The sequence below is a fragment of the Crassostrea angulata genome, chromosome 4, assembly GCF_025612915.1.
Source record: "Crassostrea angulata isolate pt1a10 chromosome 4, ASM2561291v2, whole genome shotgun sequence".
Lineage (NCBI taxonomy): Eukaryota > Metazoa > Mollusca > Bivalvia > Ostreida > Ostreidae > Magallana > Magallana angulata.
This window is the reverse complement of record NC_069114.1, coordinates 42,467,974-42,489,203: the sequence shown is the minus strand read 5'-3', so window position 1 is coordinate 42,489,203 and position 21,230 is coordinate 42,467,974. Positions and strand designations below refer to the sequence as shown.

Below are 21,230 nucleotides of genomic sequence, written 5' to 3'. Positions count from 1 at the left end.
TTAAGGGACAGGTTTGATGTTTTGACACAAGGACAGACATGATATCAAAAGTTATTTAATACAGATACCAATAGTTGCATCAACTTGAGGCAGAATGTCCTGACGATTCAGTTTTTAAAAGAAATGTCCTTACATTGACAAACTTGAAGGAAAGTGTGTATTTGAAGTTGAAATATTTTGAGCAAACTAAAACATGCATATATCATGTGGACTGATCTTGAATAGAAAAGTCAATAAATGATCTAGAAATCTTTCAATTGACTGTAAAAAGTTAATAATGATTCTGTATTTACCTGATATGCTTTGTTAAACAAAACACAGAATTCTAATCTAAGCCTAAATATAACTCTGTTCTAGAGTAATGTCTCTATCAAAGTTTTAATATATCACGGCAACAAAAAATATGTTATACCAATGCAAAGAAATGTACCATCGATAGTACATTTAGGACACATTGATATTTTTGTCAAAGATGCATTGCTAAAATAATTACCCCAAAATTATATATATCTTGTGTGCACAAAATAATACTCATGAATGTCCACAACATAATATCTCATCCGCATCACATAAATAATATATTTTAATTGTGCATACTCTTTAAGATACCTCACTACAATTTTTATGACACTACATCCCAAATGGTGATTCAAAAGTTTTGTTGAATTGTTTGTACCAATGATAAGGCTGAATACCATCATTGTTCAGTGTTAAAAGTATTGGGCTTGTGAACTGCAGATCTCGAGTTTGAATCCACCTTCGGCTTTTTAGGTCACCTGAGTCACTCAGGTGACCTATTGCAATTGGTCTTCGTCCGTCGTCGTGCGTCGTGCGTTAACAATTTTACATTTTTAACTTCTTCTTGAAAACTACCAGGCCAATCGTTACCATTTTTGGTGTGAAGCATCTCTATGGTAAGAAGAATCTAAATTGTGAAATTCATGGCTCTACCACCCCTGGGGTGCTACGGGCGGGGCCAAATATGCAAAAAAAGCCAAATTTTCAAAAATCTTCTTCTCTACTCCCACGCATGTGAGGAAAAAACTGGTTGCATGGTTATGTTGTCCATGAAGCCCTCTACCAAATTTGTGAAATTTATGGCCCCTGGGTCAGGGGTTCTGGCTCTAGGGTGGGGCCAATATGGCCATATAGTAAAAATGTATTTAACCTTAGAAAATCTTCTTCTCTACTACCATATATATTTTTAAAAAACTAAATGCATGATTATGATGTCCATGAAGCCCTCTACCAAAATTGTGAAATTTATGACCCCTGGGTCAGGGGTTCAGGATCTAGGGTGGGGCCAATGTGGCCAAATAGTAAAAATGTATTAAATCTTAGAAAATCTTCTTCTCTACTATCATATATATTTGTCAAAAACTAAATACAAGATAATGATGTCCATGAAGCCCTCTACCTAAATTGTGAAATTCATGACCCCTTGGTCAGGGGTTCATGCTCTAGGGTGGGGCCAATATGGCCATATAGTACAAATGTATTAAATCTTAGAAAATCTTCTTCTCTACTCCCATATATATATGTTAAAAACTAAATGCATGATTATGATGTCCATGAGGCCCTCTATCAAAATTGTGAAATTCATGACCCCTGGGTCAGGGGTTCAGGCTCTAGGGTGGGGCCAATATGGCCATATAGTAAAACTTTTTTAAATCTTAGAAAATCTTCTTCTCTACAACCATATATATTTGTTAAAAAGTAAATGCATGATTATGATGTCCATGAAGCTCTCTACCAAAATTGTGAAATTCATGATCCCTGGGTCAGGGGTTCAGGCTCTAGGGTGGGGCCAATATGGCCATCTAGTAAAACTTTTTAAAATCTTAAAAAATCTTCTTCTCTTCTCCCACACATGTGAGCAAAAAACTGAATACATGGTTATGATGTTCATGAGGGCCTCTACTAAAATTGTGCAATTCATGCCCCCTTTATTAGGTGTTCAGGCTCTAGGGTGGAGCCAATATGGCCATATAGTAAAAATGTTTTAAATCTTTAAAAATCTTCTTCTCTCCTCCCACACATGGGGGCAATAAACTGAATACATGGTTATGATATCCACAATCTCCTTTACCTAAATTGTGAAATTCATGGCCCCTGGGTCAGGTGTTCAGGACATGAAGGGGGGGGGGGGAGCGCAATATGGCAATATAGTGTTAATGCATATAATGTTTGAAAATTTTCTTCTCTATTCTCACACATCTGTATAAAAAAACTGACTAATAATTATGTTTACCAGGAAGTCCTCTACTGAAATTTTAATTTTCATGTCCCCCTCAAGGATGGGTTTTGACTCTAGGGCAGGGCCAAAATGGATGTATAGATGTTAATGCATATAACGCTAAAAAATTATTTTCTTTACTCCCACACACCTGAAAGGTAAACTGAATTCATGATTTTGTAGACCAGATCTTTTAGTTTTTCACCAAAATAATAGGTTTCACAGTTCTTTTTGAAATGTGGTCGTCATTACAAATTTATTATTTTTGTACTCCAGTATGAAACCTAATTAATTAGATGCATATATGAGACTCCATGACAAGTTTGTGTATGGGATATATGCTACTCAGGTGACCGTTAAGGCCAATTGGCCTCTTGTCTTCATATTTTCTGGCCAGGAAATCATAATTTTTCGCCTATTTGACATACATCTTATTCATCATGCGATCTTTTATCATCAAGTAATTTTCTGCTGATTTGAAAAACATTGTTAAGGTGTTGTGAGCCACCTTAATCTTTTAATTGACATCAAAAGATGAAAGTGTAAAATATTTCATTACATTTGGGTTTTTTAGGTCACCTGGATCATTGTTCACACTTGGGATTTTGTTTTTGAAGGGCAAATGACATATTATCTCATTTACAAAAGAAAATTACATATATTGCCAGGCATCTTTATAAGAGTTTATTTATTTATACAAAGCACTGAAGTAGGGTGGGTTGGGGTGTACATGTAAGTGTTAAATTTTCTCCTCTGCTTTACAACTTGTAAGGACACTCAACAGAATGTTATTTTTTAATTAAAATTTACATACTGAACTTTAAAACCATTGTAAACTACATACTATGTTAAATTAATTAATTTATAGTAAAACTTGTTTAGTACAAACATGGATATAGCAAAATCCCGGTAATAGTGAAGTTTTCATGAGTCCCCGGTAAAATCCTTTACAAATCTTTTCAAGATTTTACGGTTATAATGAATTCGGATGTATAACAAACTGATTTGAAGTCCTGTAAAAGTGAATAATGAAGAAAGTTAACCCTTTTATAACAAATTTCTTAATAGTTTAAAAAGTTTGCACTACCATTCAACATAAAAGTTTGAATTTAATTATTTTCACATAAATTCTTCTATTTAAAATCCAATTATTAAAGGTATCAAAAGAATGTATTTTCAATTTGAGCCTTGTAGTCAAAAAAAAAAACAAAAAAAAACATATATACAGTGAATTCGCAATAGTTATTATTTTGAATTCGTTATATTAATAAGGATATAACGAAGTAAATCCTTTGGTCCATAGGATTTTGCTATAAATTAACTGAATTTTACTGTATTTAGCAAATTTTTCCAAATAATCATATTAAACCTGTCTTTATCATAATAAAGATAAATATTGACTAGAGCAATTATGTACATTGTTTTCTTATGGATGATGTTATTGTGAATTAATTGGATTGTCCCGGTAAATACCAAAAGTAAAATTCTTTGATCCTGCCAGTGTCAAATATTTTGGATCCACGCCTGAATTTCCGGTATGAGAAAAAATGGGTCGAAAACATGCGCACATGGTATGAAAATGGGATTGGTGTACTTCCTGTAATAATAAACACATGATATATCTACCTGGACTGATGTAGGCCTGATGGAGAGGTTTAAAACGCTGACTTTTATAAATGTAAGTAATTTTAATTGTCATTGCTTCCCCCAGAATTGGAAACTTGGTGCAATATGCTAGAAATTCTTTGAAAAATGTCAACTATTAAAAATGGCGCCGTTCACTTCCTGTGCTTCTAGTTGGTCTACTGGCATTTTACCAGAAACAAGCACCTGTTGAGAACAATAATTTCATACACGTGTGTTTTACCCTAGTTTTAATGATATATCAATAAACGGAAAGAGAAAGTTTCAAATTTTGTAAGAGTTTGTATTGGAACGAAAGTTGCACATTGAAGCTCCATATCATATTCCCATAGTAGTTTTGAATGAATGAATGAATGGGCTGGTGTTGCTTGTTCTCACAATTCATAAATGCTAATACTCTTGTACCTTCACGTCAAACATAATAAACTCACGTCTGTGTGTTCTGGGCCAGGATTTGGGCTCATCATTTAGCACGTTTTATGTTTATTAGTAAAGATGAATTTTTTTTGTTCAAAAGAAATATGCAATGTTAGGCTAGTCACCCTATGTATGTTATACTGATTGAATGAATATATTTGCAAAAAAAAACAACATAACATTTAAGAAGGATCAGAAAAAATTATTTAAGAAGCACTTTTAATTGCTCTTTCTATTTACGGTACCCTTAAAAACCTTTCTGAACAAAAAAAATATGAATAAAAATGTAAATGCATATTAGAGTGGGTACTAACACCCCATCCCCTACCCGTTGCAGACCAGGATTATATAATGGATAAACATTGAATATTGTTTAATTAGTGGTCATTTGAACCTAACAAATAGTTCCTATGTTCCCTTAGAATTTAAAATTATACTGTGTGGACCCCCCCCCCCCCCCCCCCCCCCCCCTTTTGTGTGCTGTTTTGTGTGCATATTTAAGAAACATTTATCGATGAGGTATCCTACTCATTTTGGAAATTCCTGTCTATGAAAGCAAAAATATACCCCTAAAATTGAACCTTTACCCCACCCCTAATTACTGTCTCTAAACCCGGCTATTAATGGTTGATAATGCTCATTAAATTTTTTGTGTTTTTTTTTTATTGATCATCTAGCTGCGACTGTTTAAAAAATATATTTGTTGAACCCTGACTCATAGATTTGAAGAGTGTTACAAAATTTGCATTCAATCAAAAAAAAAGAAAGAAAAAACATCATCCCAAAAGTAAGCATCAAAAAAGCCTTCCAATTTGATAAAAAGGGATTTGGGTTAAAAAAAAGAGCTATCAAAATATAGAACTTTTTGGGGGCACAATTGATATTGAATTTGATGAAACAGCATTGCTCAGATTCAGAACTAATAAACGTATTTGTCAATTAATATTTGCAAAAATGTCTTTCATATGAACTGATATAGAACAGTCAGAACATTTATTTCCATTTAAACCTTTTAATGATGTCACATTGATTACTGCACACACTTATCAAAAGATAAATATGTAAGTAATAAATAGCAATATTTTGAGATATGAACTTTTTTACATTGCTATTTATTTCTAAAATATAAATTAAAGATGAAACATGAACATTTCTGATTCCTGGTATTTTGCATCACTTGGATTTTTTTTTTGGCATCATATCAATATTATACACACTGGTATATATAATAGATAAGATAAACGTAGTAGATATATTAGGTATTCCTAGATTATAGAGGGGACAATCCCACACGCTGCACCTTTTTATGAATGAAATCAAGTCTGGAGCAGCATGAATAGCGCTAGTGTTGGGATAGCTTTGCCTATCTCATGTAATGGGTTTTCCCTAAAGAGACAAGATGTGATTCAGAGAGGAAAAAACAGTTTTAAGGTTTTGAAGCTAGTTTTAATCAGAGTATGTTCAACTTGCATTTTTTTTATGTGGGAGTACCTTGCAGATTTCTTTATCAAGTTCCTATGGTTTGAGGTTCAGCTTATGTGTTTTCAGGTTTTCCTTATTTATAAGCACCGTTTATTAACGTTAACTATGTTAAAACAAAAACACCTTTGGAATATATTTGCCACTTATTTTGGTCCTATTTTTAGCCCCTTCCCGTACAAAATATTACCAATAATTTGGAACATAAATTTTTTGTCTTCATGCACGACGGTCTATATTGATTTGAATATATATATAACACTGAGAAGAAAAAAAATAAATACATACAATCATAAAAAACAAATCAAATTCATTTGTTACTTTGATATGATTTTTTAGCTTAGTTGCAACAATACTGTTTTTCTGCCAAATTGATTCTTGATTAAGCAAATACCATCTCATATGATGATTACAGAACAGGATCTCAATTATTCAAAATTTTACTGTGGTGCAAAAAGCATGTACAGCATTTTCTGTGATCAATAACATATATTGTGTTGTAATGGAAGATAAAACCAAATGTAGAGGTAAACTCATACAACATTTATATATATATTTTAATTCCTATTAATTTTTTAATTAATAATAACTTGTGACTCGATCTATAGCATTCCCTTGCACATGTAATACTAGTGAGTCTGAATAACCGAGTCGGTGCAGTGTATTTACTGTGACAAAAAATTTTACCATGGTATAGAGGATTTACTGTGGCAAGAGAGGTTTTCCATGGCACAGAGAGAGTTTTACTGTGGCTAGAGACTCTGAGGTTTACTACGGCACAAGGAGAGGTGTACTGTGGCTGAAGATAAGTTTACAGTGGCACAGAGAGAGGTTTACAGTGGCACAGGAGGATTTACTATGGCTAGATAGGTTTAATATGGCACAGAGAGAGGTCTACTGTGGCTAGAGAGGTTTACCATGGCACATAGAGGGATTTACTGTGGCAATAGATAAGTTTACAGTGGCACAGAGAGAGGTTTACAGTGTCACAGAGGATTTACTATGGCTAGATAGGTTTAATATGGCACAGAGAGAGGTCTACTGTGGCTAGAGTGGTTTACCATGGCACATAGAGGGATTTACTGTGGCAATAGATAAGTTTACAGTGGCACAGAGAAAGGTTTACTGTGGCTATAGATAAGTTTACAGTGGCAGAGAGAGGTTTACTGTGGCTAGAGAGGTTTACCATGGCAAAAAGAGAGGTTTACTGTGGCTATAGATAAGTTGACAGTGGCACAGAGAGAGGTTTACCATAGCACAGAAAGAGGTGTACTGGATATAGGTAGGTGACTAGGTCTTTCTACTGTGGCACAGAGAATTTTACTGTAACCAGAGAGAGGTTTACTTTGGCACACAGAGAGGTTTGCTGTTACAGTGTGGATAAAGATAGGTTTACAGTGGCTATATAGGTTTACCATGAAACAGAGATATGTTTACTCTAGCTCTAGATAGGTTTACAGTGACGCAGAGAATTTTATAACAGCTAGATAGAGGTTTACCATTGCACTGATTTTAATGACAGTAGCTAGAGAAAGGTTTACTTTGACACCAGGGTTGTTTCTAAGACCCGGAAGGCGAGGAATTCCCCCGCCTAAAGTGATGTAATTACCCGGCTATTTTTTCATTTCAAACACAATCAAGCTATAAGCTAGACCTCCAGAACCCCTTCTACTTTTTTATTCCTTCCTTCCACCTTCAATTTTTAGAGACAACCCTGTTTGACACTGAATGTTTTTGCTGACTGTGGTTTTCTGTGGTGATTGTACAATGTAAAATGGCTCAAGGAGAGCCTTAGAAAGGTTGAATGAATCAGTGTTTTAAAATTCTTCTATTCAAAATATGGACAGTTTTTCATTTAAAAGTTTATGCTATCTCTAAAAGAACCATTTTAAAATAAATGTTAGAAAAGAATTCTAAAACATGAGCCTAAAGAAGTACTAAGAAATAGAAAATATTGTCTGTTCAATAATAAAGACACAATGAATCATCTGAACAATGGGAATAATGAAATATGAGAAAAAATGCAAAGATGTGCTGTTTAAGATTATTTCATTGCTAAATGATGACCAACTTGTGATTATAACTCTATATAGTGGTTAGTCGTCCACTTTGCAACTTTTATGAAATTTCAATTTGACAAAGATTCACTTTTATTTGTGTCTGACAATCACGGAAACTGTAGCTTAAAATATTTCTCAATTGCTCAAGTACCGCTATTTTCCTTTCTGCAGAAATTGTGCATTGTGTAAACAAGTTTTTCCGCTGAGTACTTATGGCACTTCATGTTTTAACAACTGTATCGTTTAACAATTGGTAAATAACTGCAGAATATGTGCTCTCAAGAATTTTAAGTGCCATGGTAGGAATGGTATGCTTAATGCTTTTGCTGTGAAAATTAGGTGAATTATTAATGTCTTTTAAAAGAGAAATGCAAAAACCCAAATTATTAAGATCATAATTAAAAATATATAATGTAAAGAAACCAAATTAATTTTGATTAGTCTATGTAGAAATTCTTAATCAGCTAAATACTATGAAGTAGTACACGTACATATTTAGTGCTTGGTGAAATTCTAATGTCAGTTTTAAAACAACATCCAAAAAAAAATCTAGGCATTCTAGCCCTTGTTAGTTGTTAAAGTCAAATATAGATAAATAGAATGGAATTGAAAATTAAAGGAAATGAAATCTTTTCTTTTTAACGAAAAATTCCAAGGTTAGGAGAAGTGGTAAAATCGGTATTGATATTTCTTCCAACTCAGTTCTACAATGTGTTGAAATTTGATAAGTTTGTGTTTGTGCACCTGTCATCAGCAGAAGCCAAATTGATTGGATGTTTTTGTGAAAGTTATGCAATGCACACATTTTAAGGATTGGCAACTGTTTATCCCCTCCCTGCTGAAGGGAAATTCCAGGGATCTTGAACATTTTAATTAGACAGCGAGATTTCCTTTTGCTGGTTCACGATCAGATGATGCAATAATCCATGATCAGAGCTCCCAAAAGAACTTTTGGTTCCTCGAAGTCATAAATGCATTATACCTGTAATTGTAATTAAGAGAGGGGGAAAAAACTAGGGCATAATCACTCCAGCTGGCATTTGTACTTAATTCATAAAAGCTCTCTCTTTTTCTCCCCACTCTACCAATGCTTCATTGATGAGAAAAGAGGGGGGAAATGAAAGGGAGAGAGGGTAAAAGGAGGAGGCATGCGAAGTGTTTCCACTCCCTAAAGTATTTTGAGGGAGTTGGGTAAAGTTATACCCCCTCCCCCCTGTTTTCCAGGCAGGAAAAAGAAAGGAAATGATTCCTGTCCATTTCACTTTAAGAGACTCGTGTCCATCTGGAGGAAGGGTAGAGGTGTGAGGTTGTTTTGGTTTCATTGGTGATTATTAACAGGTGTTTACCCTGTGGTGAGCCCCGCTGTAATTATGAACAGGAAACAAGAGTTAGCAGAATAGACAGATAGGCGAGCATCCTCTTCACTGACAAAACTCTCTTGAACATCAGTGTTGGTGAAAACTCCGGAAGTTCTTTCGACTTCTGAATTCAGTGCTCTGCGGTGTGTGAGGGAGAGAGAGAGAGCCTATGTCCCTGTGTCTGCATTGTCATGACCCAAACGTCATCTGGTCAGGTGATTAGTAGAGAGGATTAACAACAACCCCAGCATGGGTAGGATATACCCAGTGAACGGCAAGGATCAGTGTGTTAATCTCTTCAATATGCTCAAGTTAACAAGGATTTAGCTGTGTGCTGTTTCAACACTTCTCTATTCTAATTGCTTTTTCTAATCACATGGAGGGAAGAAAAAAAGAATGTAGAGCCAAACTGAGCAATGTAGTCAGAAAAGCCGGTGAGAAGGGCCGAGTCTTAATGGGGTTAGGAAAGTCTTTGGACAGCGATAAAGTGAACCTGCTTCAGGAGACGTCCAGCAGTGTGTTTGAGTTAGACGATGGATTTAATAAGAGTGATTCCTGGAGAATACCGTGTGATACCAAAGTGACCGCTCCCCCCGTTCCCCCGCCGGAGTCCGAAGGGCGGACCCACTGGAACTTAGCGGAGGAAAACGAGGACTTTTCTGACAAGTGTCTGATTCGTCTGTCTGGACGCAGGACCACAAGTGATTGGTCAGCCACAGGGGTCAAAGGGTCGGAGGCTGAAATCAGAAGGTGGTCAAATAATGATGTGATATCATCAGAGACTGAAAGATCCCTTATAAGCATACCCTGTGATCAATTCGAACGGTTTTCTACCATGCCAAAACTACGCAAGAAGAAAAAGGCATTTGTTTCAGGTAGTTTTAGCCTAGTGGCATGTAAAAAATGAGAGTTTATTTTTGAGTTCTTCTTGAAGGTAAAGCATTTTTAAGCTGTACCATTATAAAGTTGGGAAGTTTCATTAACATTGCTTTAACCTAATGCAGAAAAGTGCTAAATTAATGCATCAATGTTGCATTAGGATGGTTGGAACACCATCTGTTTTTTCCCTTGGCAGGCGTTTGGAACCTGTGCTGTGTCTTGCACTGGGCAATCAGTAATTATGTAGGTTGAAACAATATTGATCATTGGCTCCCTGCTTTTGATGTTTTAAAATTAGGACATGCATTAGCATTATGTATAAGATCTACACTTTTAATTATTTAGTGAGGGGAGCAAAAGAGTGAGGAATGCAAAAGTACATGTAATCATTGTTTTAAAAGTATGACTTTGATAATCAAGATTGATTTTTGGAAATTCAGCCAACAGATTTTTATGCATAAAGTAAATTGTTGGTAAAAAAAAAATCATATTTTTTGTGCAGCACTCAAGTAATTGCAAAAATTTAGGATTCTTGACTGAGTGCTATCGGGAGAAGTGTTTTCAACCACAAAGCCCCAGTGGATTGCCACCACAACGGCATTGTCATGTTCGTTTGATGATCTCTATTGTTAACAGGGCTCCCCCTCTCCAAAAAAATGCAATGCAAGAGGTTAGATACTGCTGGGATAATTTGAGAAACAATCAAAATGCTGCAATTTCCTCCCCTCAAATTCACAGCATTACTGTTGAACTTTAATTAAGATAATGGACAGGATATTCACAAGATCACACTGTCATCAACCACATTTTGTTGATCACAAGCCATAATGTGGTGCTAAACACACCAATAAAATGAAAGTTTGGGGTCCCTTTAAAGAGCAACTAGGGAATTGATTAGCGCAGAAATATTGGATATGCTTGCATCAAAGCCAGGAAAGAATTGCCCCCTCCTTGTTCCCCTGTTGTAATATTTCTATTTTTTTTTCTGACTTTTTCTCTGATACTTTTAAATTTGGAAATAGTTTTTAAAAGTTCATGTTGTGGTGACTTTAAAAAACAAAATGAGAATGATTTTTTGTTTTTGGATTTTTCCAAAGTGGGTTTGGGGGAGGGGGGAAAGAACATATACCAAAGAGTATGTATGAATTGAGATATTGCATTTTTGATATTTTTCAGAATGGCTAACCATGGCCAGGACTCCTTCAAGTCGATCAAGTCTACGTGAAAAACTACAAGAAGAATTTCTGTCCTGCAAGATTTGTCTTGAATCCTTCATCAAACCTAAGGCATTACCATGTTTGCACAGTTTCTGTGAGCACTGTTTGAGAGACTATGTGAGGAGGCACCCGGGGGAGAAACCAGGGCACTTCCCCTGCCCAATGTGCCGAAAGGACACAAAAATCCCTGAGAGGGGGATCGGTGATTTTCAGGACAACTTCCTGCTTCTCTCGCTCTCAGACACGCTCGATGAGGACGAGGAACCATGGAACCACGGACCCTCCCCGGGAAAACAGACCACAACCACCCTGGTGTCTCCCCCAAAATCGTTTGCCCCACCCACGCCACAGGAGCAACATTTAAGGACTTTTGAGTGAGTACAAACATTTGTATCTTAGTCATAGACATTTCATTTTTTTTCCATTGATAAAATTGAAGGTCTTGTTTTCATTTTCTAGTTTCTTGAAAAAAAAATTCAGGGAAAAAAATGAAATCAATCATTTTGTATTAAATGTCTTGTTTATGATAACTGGAATTTGAAAACTAATAAGAAGGAAGAATATTAAAGAAAAACTCCTGTTAGACTTTAGATAGTTTCTGTGAAGAAACAGAGCTTTTCTTATTTGGAAATTATTATTATGGAAATAATAATTGACTGCATGCTTCAAAATGTGAAAGACCAGGTTCATTTTTCATAATGCAGGTCTTCCTTTTATGCATGGAAGGACCACTTTGTATTCATTTTTGTTCGGAAGATTTTGCATATCTATTTGAGTGATCTGATATGTCAGAGAATATTTTTCACTCATTCTGACATAATTCAGCCATCAGATAACTGATTCAATTTGCAAAATGGATATAAAATTTGGTGAAATATTTCCACAGAATGTGGGGGAAATCATTTATCTATGATTCGATTGAGGCATATTATTAATAATTCAGATGATTTTAAGGAATTTATCAAATCTCATTTTTGAGAATTTGAAAGATTACATGGATGAGTCACAGAAATCTGATCAGTTTACTGCATATTTTGTATCCCTCATCTTATCAAGTTCTGGATGGAAAAATTCCTATTTGTTTTTCAGTTCTTATTTATACAAGATATCTGGGCTCAGCTTGAAGTCTCTCGATTCATCAGAAAATCACAGAGACTGATACATCAAACTTGCAAAACCGAAAAAAAAAATTTAAATTTCACCGGTATTGATAAGATGGTGAACATGGAGAGAATTGCTCTTCTTGTTGAGTGAAACATTTGGAGAATGAACATTTGTGTATATATCGATAAATGATGGATTATGAAATTAATGATAACGCTAGCTGTAAGACGTCATGTCTGATATTATAAAGATTTGAGTATATTAATGAGAAATAGACAGGATTTGAAGGGTGGGTAAGAGATTTCACCCCCACAGATCATGACTTTTAAACATTTAGTGTCATGCCACCTCTCTGTTGCTCTGCCATTGGTAGTCTCAGGTCCCTATATCTGATCATAGCATCAAACATTGAAGAATTTCTGTGACCTTAAGATGCTCCGATGTTTTAAACCTGATAGGTTTTTGATTGAAAGAAAACGCAGTTATTTCTTGTAGGATAATATGTATGTCAGCCTTTGATAAACAAACTTGTTTTGATTTGTTAAAGGATAAATCGTAGATTTTTCATAGAAGTCGGTGACGAATTCATCACATATATTTAGAATGTTTCTGGATCATGTAGATGAACTATCAACCAGTAATATTCATCCAAAGTGTGTTACTGTGTCAGGTTTATGTCTTAATGATCGTTATGATAACATCCTGCCAAAAGACACTGTAGGCATTCAACATACATGTAGATAGAAAGGTTTTTTCTTCTAAAAATCAGAGTTTTCAACAGTATTTCATACAAGATAGGGCTTCCTTGAAAGCTTATGTAAGCTAGATGTGAGTTTTGGCAGGGAATACTTTAAATTTCTGCTGGAAACACCTGCAACTCGAAAGAGCTTGTAAAATATACCATGTTTACAGACTGCCAATATACCTGGCCTCGCATCCAGAAAAAAAGATGTACAATGAAAACGCCAGAGATAAAAAAGCTCGCAAGGGGCATTGGGTTTGAAAATTGATTATCAGGCTCTCTATGTGCCTTAACAGAATGATAAGACAAGTTTTTCTCTCTCTCGAGATTTTTCTTGCAAGTTCAATCCATTAATTAATTGACACCGCCATGCACTCTTCTTCTTTTTTGTTAATTTTTAGGTCACGGGATGAAAAGAGCTGTAGGAGAAAGTAAAAGCATTACTTTTGAAACTTTAATAAAACTTGGACAGGTTTCAGTGATTAATGAAACTTGTACATGAGGTTGCTGTGGTTATTGATTTGGATTAGTGTTGTTAGGTGTTAAAATGTTTTATATACATGAATAATAATTAAAAAAAAGAGCCAATTTTTTAATTTGATATTAAAATTTGTCTTGTTTGAACAAAATTTCCTGATTAGAAATTTTCCTTAATGTTTTGGGGGTCTTTTTTAAAGAATGAGATAATAATTAACTGAAGAAAAAAAATGAATACAATTGCAGTAAATCCCAACTTTAAAAAGATCAAATCCAATATTTTATAAAGCCATATACCAGTATAATAGTGAAAGAGGTGTAAACCTTCAAAATTTCTTTTTTTTTAAATTGCCAAAAAATAAAAACTTGAGAAGTTGTTTTTTTGTAATTTTTGACTCCCATTTGGTTGTGTGATATCTTTTCTATGAGGCAGGTGTTGGAGAAATTAGTTTCCTTTTTTTGTGAACTTTTACTGAATGGTTTGTTTTTATAACTGGAAGTGAGGTTTTCCGTCTTACATCTAAAAATAGTTTTATAAGATTGATTAACCTTTTAACACTCATCTGCAGTTTTGCAGTTGAAACTAATTCAATTTTCGATCACTCCTATTATCTTGTAATCTTTAAGTACAAAGAAAGAGAACATTAACCTTGTATTTTCTTAAGTTTCTATACAGATCATTGTTTTTGTTTGAATAAATAATAAATTACATGTACCTGTGTCCTTTTATAAAAAATTAAGATAATGATATGAAATAAGAGTAAAAAATATTTTGAAAAAAAACCCCTTATTTTTAATACTTTATTTTGCTTGATTTTTCAGCTGGTACTTTGGTAAAGTGTCCCGACAGGCCTCGGAGGATTGGCTGTTGAGTCCGGGGTACCCCAAGGGGACGTACTTAGTGCGGCAGGGGGAGGCGGCCCCTGACACGTATACCCTGTCTGTGAGAGACTGTGATGAACTCAGAGGTTACATTGTGAAACATTATAAGATACATACTCAGAGAGAACCACAGAGTGCTTTTCAGGCTTATTTTATTACACCACGGAAACAATTCAGGACATTAGACGAACTTGTCAACCATTACTCAGGTTTGCTTTATTCCAGTTCATTAAGACTAGATTTGTTTCTGCATTTAGAAGATTAATGAATTTTTTGCATAATCATATAATAATAGATATTATGTTAAGATTTGAAGTTTCTAATTGGTAATAAAGTTACGGTATGTAATCAAGTTACTGGTATGTAATTGCTTTGTATATCTTTCAAGAGTTCATTAACAAATGGATCTTTCCTCATGCGTTTCTTTCAATTTAAGTTTAAACAGAAGAAGGGGGGTTTTCTGTCACAAAACATGATTCAAGCCAATAAGCCTTATAATTGTATATATAGGTTTTATGACAAATTATTTTTTGTAATTTTACAGACAATGCTGACGGTCTGTGCTGCAAGCTACAACAGATGTGCATGAAGCCCCGGTCACTCATCTGGGCCTTTGACCGGGGCAAGTCCGATGAGTATGCTACCACCAGGGACACGGTTTTAAGGGTCAAGAAGTTGGGAAGTGGGCAGTTCGCAGAAGTATGGCTAGGTAGGGAGGTCAAGTTTGTGTGTCTATTGAAAGTGAGGAACACAAACTGTATCATGCAAATTAGAAATGTAGGAGAAAACAGCACCTCACTATGTATAAGTTTCACTGCAAGAAGTATCGGTAGTAGTTATCTTAATATCAATGTCTGTATGATAAGTGCCAACTGATTTTTTCTTAAGTATCTTTTTTTTTAAATGGAGGAAAGTGGTTGAATTTTTATGGATAAAAATGGGATAAATATTAAGAATTATCTTTGGAATTCCTTTTTCTAAAAAAAAAAAAGTAGTACTTGAATCAATGAATGATATTTTTTTTGTAGCACGCTGGCATAGTTCTCGAGACATAGCCATAAAAATCCAGAAAAAAGACGCAGTTAGCTCTGCTGCCTTCTTGGATGAGGCTCAGCTACTGAAGCAGCTTCAACATCCGAACATAATCAAGCTCCTGGGCGTGTCCAGTGAAACCACCCCCATCTACCTCCTATTAGAGTATATGGTCAATGGCCGACTCTCAAACTACCTGAGGGAAGGCAAAGGTCATGAACTCGGCCTCTCCCAGTTACTCTGGATAGCTGCACAGGTACCTGTCTGGTGGAGAGAGAGACAGACAGACAGAATGAATGAATGAATGAATTTGCATGTAACAATGAACTTATTGAGAGGTTAATAGATTACTTGTACTCATTTGTAATCACTAATGTACTGGCTCTACCTGACAGATTGCAGAAGGCATGGCATTCTTAGAGAAGGAACATTTTGTGCACCGGAATCTTGGTGCTCGCAACATCCTAGTTGGAGAACGCAATGTGGTGAAGATTGCAGGCTTTGGAATGGCGAAAGTGCAAGATGACCCAGATTTCAATTTCAGAAGAGGTGAGTTACATTGAGATACTCTAAAAATAAAGCTTAAACATACATGAGTCAATACTGGGTACATTCAGAATTTCAAATGATTTTTTTTTTCAAAACACACCCACCCTTCTATAATAAATTTTCAGTTGATTTCTTATGATTTTTTTTCCACCTATAATAAATTTTCAATTGATTTCTTATGATTTTTTTTCCACCTATAAAAAATTTTCAATTGATTTCTTATGATTTTTTTTCTCAGGGTTAAAAATGGCCATAAAATGGATGTCCCCAGAGGTGTTATTGTGTAACAAATACAGTACAAAAGGAGATGTGTGGACGTTCGGCATCGTGTTAGTGGAGATCCTTACGTACGGAAAGGAGCCTTATGAAGGTGAGAAACTACAGCTCTTCTGTTCAGGGACGGGGAAATTACTGGGAATAACAATAGGGCTCCGTTGTTTTATACCAGTTTCCTTTTTCCAAAAGAAATGACTGTGAACAAGGATTAGGCTATGTTACTGAATTAGGAACTATATTAATTATATTAAATTGGTAAATAATGTTGTGGGAGCACTATACATTAAATGTATACTGTGGTTTCGTCAATATTCGTTGAATACCAATTTTCGGGGATTTCGTTGTTAAGTTGATCCATGAAATTAAATGTTCATTGAAATGCAATTTCTGTTAACATTTTGTATTGAAAGGGTCATTGGCCATGAATTTACGTATCCTTGAAACTGTGATTTTCACTTTATCCACGAAAATTAATACCCTTGAATATTAATGAAACCACAGTAGTATACATTATGTGAGAGATAACATGTATTAATGAATATTTACTCTTAAAAAACCAACTGATTTTTATATGCCATTTTTTTGAGAGACAATCCCTAGCTTATTTTTTTCTGAAATAGATTTTGAGTAATTTATAACATGTGACCACAATTTATTGTAATACTGTAGATTCCTTATTATACGCGAGTACTTAATTCCGCAATTCAATGATTTTCCATCAAATCGCGAGAACATAAAATTGCGATTGTTAAAATTTTATCATGGTTTCATGTAGATTACATGTGTCCAAAAATTAAAAGCGAGATTTTTAGAATTCGCGAAACAGGCGTCTCGCGATTTTATGCGGATATTAATTCCATGCTTTTAATTAGGAATTTACAGTAATACTCTAAGCAGAAAATATGTAAAAATATTGTAAAAAAGGAAATGGAAATCAAAAAGATTTAGTCTAGTAGGAGTAAAATGAGATTAAAAGTACAAATAAATATAATCATCCTAATAACTGAGTCACAAACGTGTATTGTATCTCTTTGAAAAACGTGTTGGGATCATGTAAACAGTCCTCATCCCACATGTAATAATCGTGTATTCCGTGTGAAAAGAATGGGAAAGGGTGTTAGTAAACAAACTCATCCCCAATTGTAACAATCACTGTTACACGTATTAAAACATTTAATATTATCAGGATTGTCTCCAAAACCTGGGGGCGGGGAATTTCTCTGCCTTTAATGACGTAATTACCCTGCTATTATAAGCTAGAACCCTAGAATTTTTTTCTTCCTTCTACTTCAATTTTTAGAGACAACCTTGATAATATTAGTTCAAACTTAATAATGTTTTTAACTTTATCAACATTAATATTAAAACTTAATAATATCTTTAACCTTACAGGCATGGGATCGAAGGAAGCCTTTGAGCATGTCCAGCAAGGCTACAGAATGCCCCGCCCAGAAATCTGTCCCCCAGAGGTTTACGAGGTCATCCTGACCTGCTGGAACTCTAACCCACCCTCACGCCCCTCCTTTGACTTCTTAAACACATTTTTGCATGACTTTCAAAGTACGTGACAAAGCCACATTGTGTTCAACACGAACAGTCTATGGGCATGTTACTCTTATCTGTACCAAGGGCAAGCAACTCCGCCAGTTCTCTCTTAAGCGTTTATTGGTGGTTTAGGAATCCATTTATCTTGTTAATAAATTTTTTTTATTTTGTCTTGAATGATTTGCTTTTGTTTTACGTTTATTATTTTTTTTACTTATATTGTAAATTTTGAATTTTGTATATAGAGGATATTCTTATGATTCAAATATTTAATACAATTATCAAAGTTTTATTACAGCAACTTGCAGATATATTATACTTTTATATATATTTTTGTTGTTGCTTGTCCAGTTATGATTACAAACTTCATGTATGATATCTACAAACCTCTTTTCTTAAATCTCTTAGAAGTGTGAAACCAATTATAATGACACAAGTTTTATTCTACAAAAAATCATCCGTTTTCACTGACGCAAACAACCGGGCAAGTTATAAAAAGTTTATGGATTTTACCATGTAGAGCAATACATTACATATAAGCACATTCATGACACTATTTGGCACATTATTTTTGAAATTCCCAAATGTCATACCATTTTATTTTCAGTACATCTCTGAAATTTATATGATGTACCTAACGTGACAAAAAAAAATTAGAATCCATTTTTCATCCAAAAGGGCCATTATTGTTATTTATTTCAAAGACAATTTATTAATTTTGATATTTTCTCATTCATTATTTTGACTAATTTGCACAGAATATTTGGATGCCTCTTACTCTTTTGGAAAATGTGTACATGTTTTGTTACTCTGTATTTTTCCCTTTGGTCTCATTAATGACAGCGGGCTGTCCGGCTTGTATACTTATGTGCTATGTCTCACAAGTTCTAGGGCGAAATCTTCTCAAAATGACAACAGCAAAACCATTTACTGTGTATTAGTAGCATTTCATATAACTTTTATTTAATGCAAACAACTTTGAGTTTATGGATATATTATGCTATAGTATTTTTTGCACATAACAAAAAAAAAAAGTTTCCTGTTTGATTATATGTATACTTGGAAATTCATGATGAAAATCTTCAGTAATGTATACATACATGATTTTGCATTTTTCACAATTTCACTCAAAATTGCAAGTTTTCATAGTGAAATCTTTGTATGGTAGAAGTTATTTACAGAAACATGAGTATTTTTTCTGTCTCGACAATTCAGGCCAGTAGTTTTTCAACTTGCAGTAAAAAGAAATTAATTCCTCAATTTCTATCAGCATAGCAGTGTTTCATAGGCTTTACTTCTCACTATTTTCTCTCTGTCAGTCATAATCTTGCCTTACAATCTGTTGTGCAAATAATCTCTGCCATCTTTTTTCATTGCTATTAAACATCTTTCCATTTAAGATTTTGTTTTTTCCCTGCCATTTTGGTAAAGTGGAGAAGTAAAATTTCACCATAGTTCATGATTGATACAGACTCTTGTGTGAGAAAAGTCAATGCGAGATGGCTTAAAAAGAAATTTATCTTGGGCAAAATAATTTGTACTTAGTAATGGAATATGCAATGCCAAAAAATTAGCAATAACATTTTTTCCTGTACTTTGGTGATTGGTATTGTTCACAGAAGAGTTGTGTTCAGCAGCTGATATTGACAAGCAATCAGCTGTCTCTTGTTCCAAATATGTGTGTGCATGTTTATTTGTAAATTTTAAGTTAATAACTTGGTAGTTTGTTATCCTATTGGTGCATATTAAATCTGTGTTGACTAAAAGGTTGGAAACATTTTATGTTCAAGATTGTAAATCAATGACGGGATTCGATAGCTAATGTTTGTCCCACGTGACGTCTAAAGAGTGCAGATGTATATTTTGGTACGACAATTTTAATTTTATGTCAGAGTGTTTATGTTCAGTTGTATAGTTCTTGTTTATAAGAATGGCTGCATTAATTAGAAATCTCAACCATATAGCTTTTTTTGTTCTCACCTTTGACAATATCTTCTTGATATCATATAAGTTTTTTGTTTGTCCCTGTATGTTTGTAATATGTGGATTATGTCCCCCCCCCCCCACCACCTCACACACCCCTTATGTATCACACAGGTAGCAATGCACTTCAGTATGAATTAATTCAGTGTTATCTTAGTTAAAAATATATAATATCAGTAGCATCCAAAATAACTATTGTTATTACATTTTTTTTATGTGATGTACATATGTTGAATAGACATGTATCTGATGAAAAGTTAGGTTGTGAATATGAAATCTCCCCAATGCAATCTTTATACCATTTATCACATTTTATTTTTGTCTTCATTTCAGCATTCTCATTTTCATACCATATCTTTTTTATTTTATCAAACTTTTTTTTGTACAAAAGATCCTGCATGTGTGGAAGTGTAAATATTTTGGAAGAATTTTTTTGTTTTGTTTTGAAGTGAAAAAGATGTCCAGGCCTTTCATGTCTGGTTAAAATTGTTGGGGGAAAAATAACAGCTGTCTAGAAATATTAAATAATTTTTTAAGGGATCTTGCGCCAGTAAGTTGGATGAAACATGTTGTTGTCCTGTCATCTGGTTTGTTTTTAACCTCACATAATTGTAATGAATAGTGTTGTAAGGAAAAAGTTCAAAAGTTCGAAGTTGTTACTGATCCATTACTGATGTATTGAAGATGGAGAGGAGAGAGATGCATTATTCTTTCTTGGGGCATTGCAAGTCCACTGTGAATTAATAGCTACTTTTTTTTTTGTCTTTAATTCATTTCCAAAGGCTGTAATATATCTTATGTCAAAGGTTTGTATGATTCAGTGATCATGTATAGGTTTTTTCCTTGTATATATGTAACTGAGTCTTTGTTATTTCTGCTATGAAATGAAGTGGTTTCAGACCACACAGTAAAACCATTGTTATTTGTGACATTTTGTCATGTGGTTTTTGTATACACCACATCTCCAAGTTAATAAATCTACTATACTTTATATAGGACTTGGCTTTTTTGTACAGTTTGCCTTTAAAGGGAAGTCATATTTAAGTGAAACTCATTTGAAAATCATTACCTTTAAATATAAGTTTAAAATTAAATAAATTATTATTCATCAATTATTTAAAACATAAACAGGTTATTTGTGTATAATTCATGGATTCCACATCAACATTAGACCCATTATTTAATTGTCAATGAGAATTAATATAATAAAAATCGTGTACTTTTTCAACTTACAATTACGGTATCTTTAAAAATTTTCTTTAAGGACAAGGTTAAACTTGCTGGAAAAAAAAAATGTTCCTCGATCCCTGCGCCCATTTTTCCATCTTTCAGTGTTAAATATCAATGAAT

General features: G+C 34.1%; 1 protein-coding gene across 2 annotated transcripts; it reads left to right on the top strand.

Moving 5' to 3' along the window:
• The first annotated feature begins 8,420 nt into the window (after positions 1–8,420).
• On the top strand, positions 8,421–20,871 carry LOC128180351 (tyrosine-protein kinase SRK2-like). 2 transcript variants are annotated; one of them, XM_052848384.1, is made up of 9 exons: positions 8,421–10,069; positions 11,250–11,664; positions 13,538–13,567; positions 14,436–14,704; positions 15,040–15,204; positions 15,524–15,783; positions 15,923–16,076; positions 16,315–16,446; positions 17,745–20,871. In XM_052848384.1, exons 1-9 carry the CDS (start codon positions 9,571–9,573, stop codon positions 17,918–17,920), a joined length of 2,100 nt encoding a protein of 699 aa, XP_052704344.1. In that variant the 5' UTR covers positions 8,421–9,570; the 3' UTR covers positions 17,921–20,871. The 2 variants fall into 2 exon arrangements, with proteins under 2 accessions (XP_052704344.1, XP_052704345.1); XM_052848385.1 differs by lacking the exon at positions 13,538–13,567 and having other exon boundaries at positions 8,433–10,069.
• The last annotated feature ends 359 nt before the right edge of the window (positions 20,872–21,230 follow it).

What these genes read in the sequence shown, in the direction of transcription:
- LOC128180351 (XM_052848384.1), top strand. Translation starts at nt 9,571, where the DNA reads ATGGAGGGAAGAAAAAAAGAATGTAGAGCCAAACTGAGCAATGTAGTC. An exon ending in CAACATTTAAGGACTTTTGA is followed by an intron (nt 11,665 to 13,537) that starts GTGAGTACAAAC and finishes GTTAATTTTTAG; the next exon opens with GTCACGGGATGAAAAGAGCT. An exon ending in AGATTTCAATTTCAGAAGAG is followed by an intron (nt 16,077 to 16,314) that starts GTGAGTTACATT and finishes TTTTTTTCTCAG; the next exon opens with GGTTAAAAATGGCCATAAAA.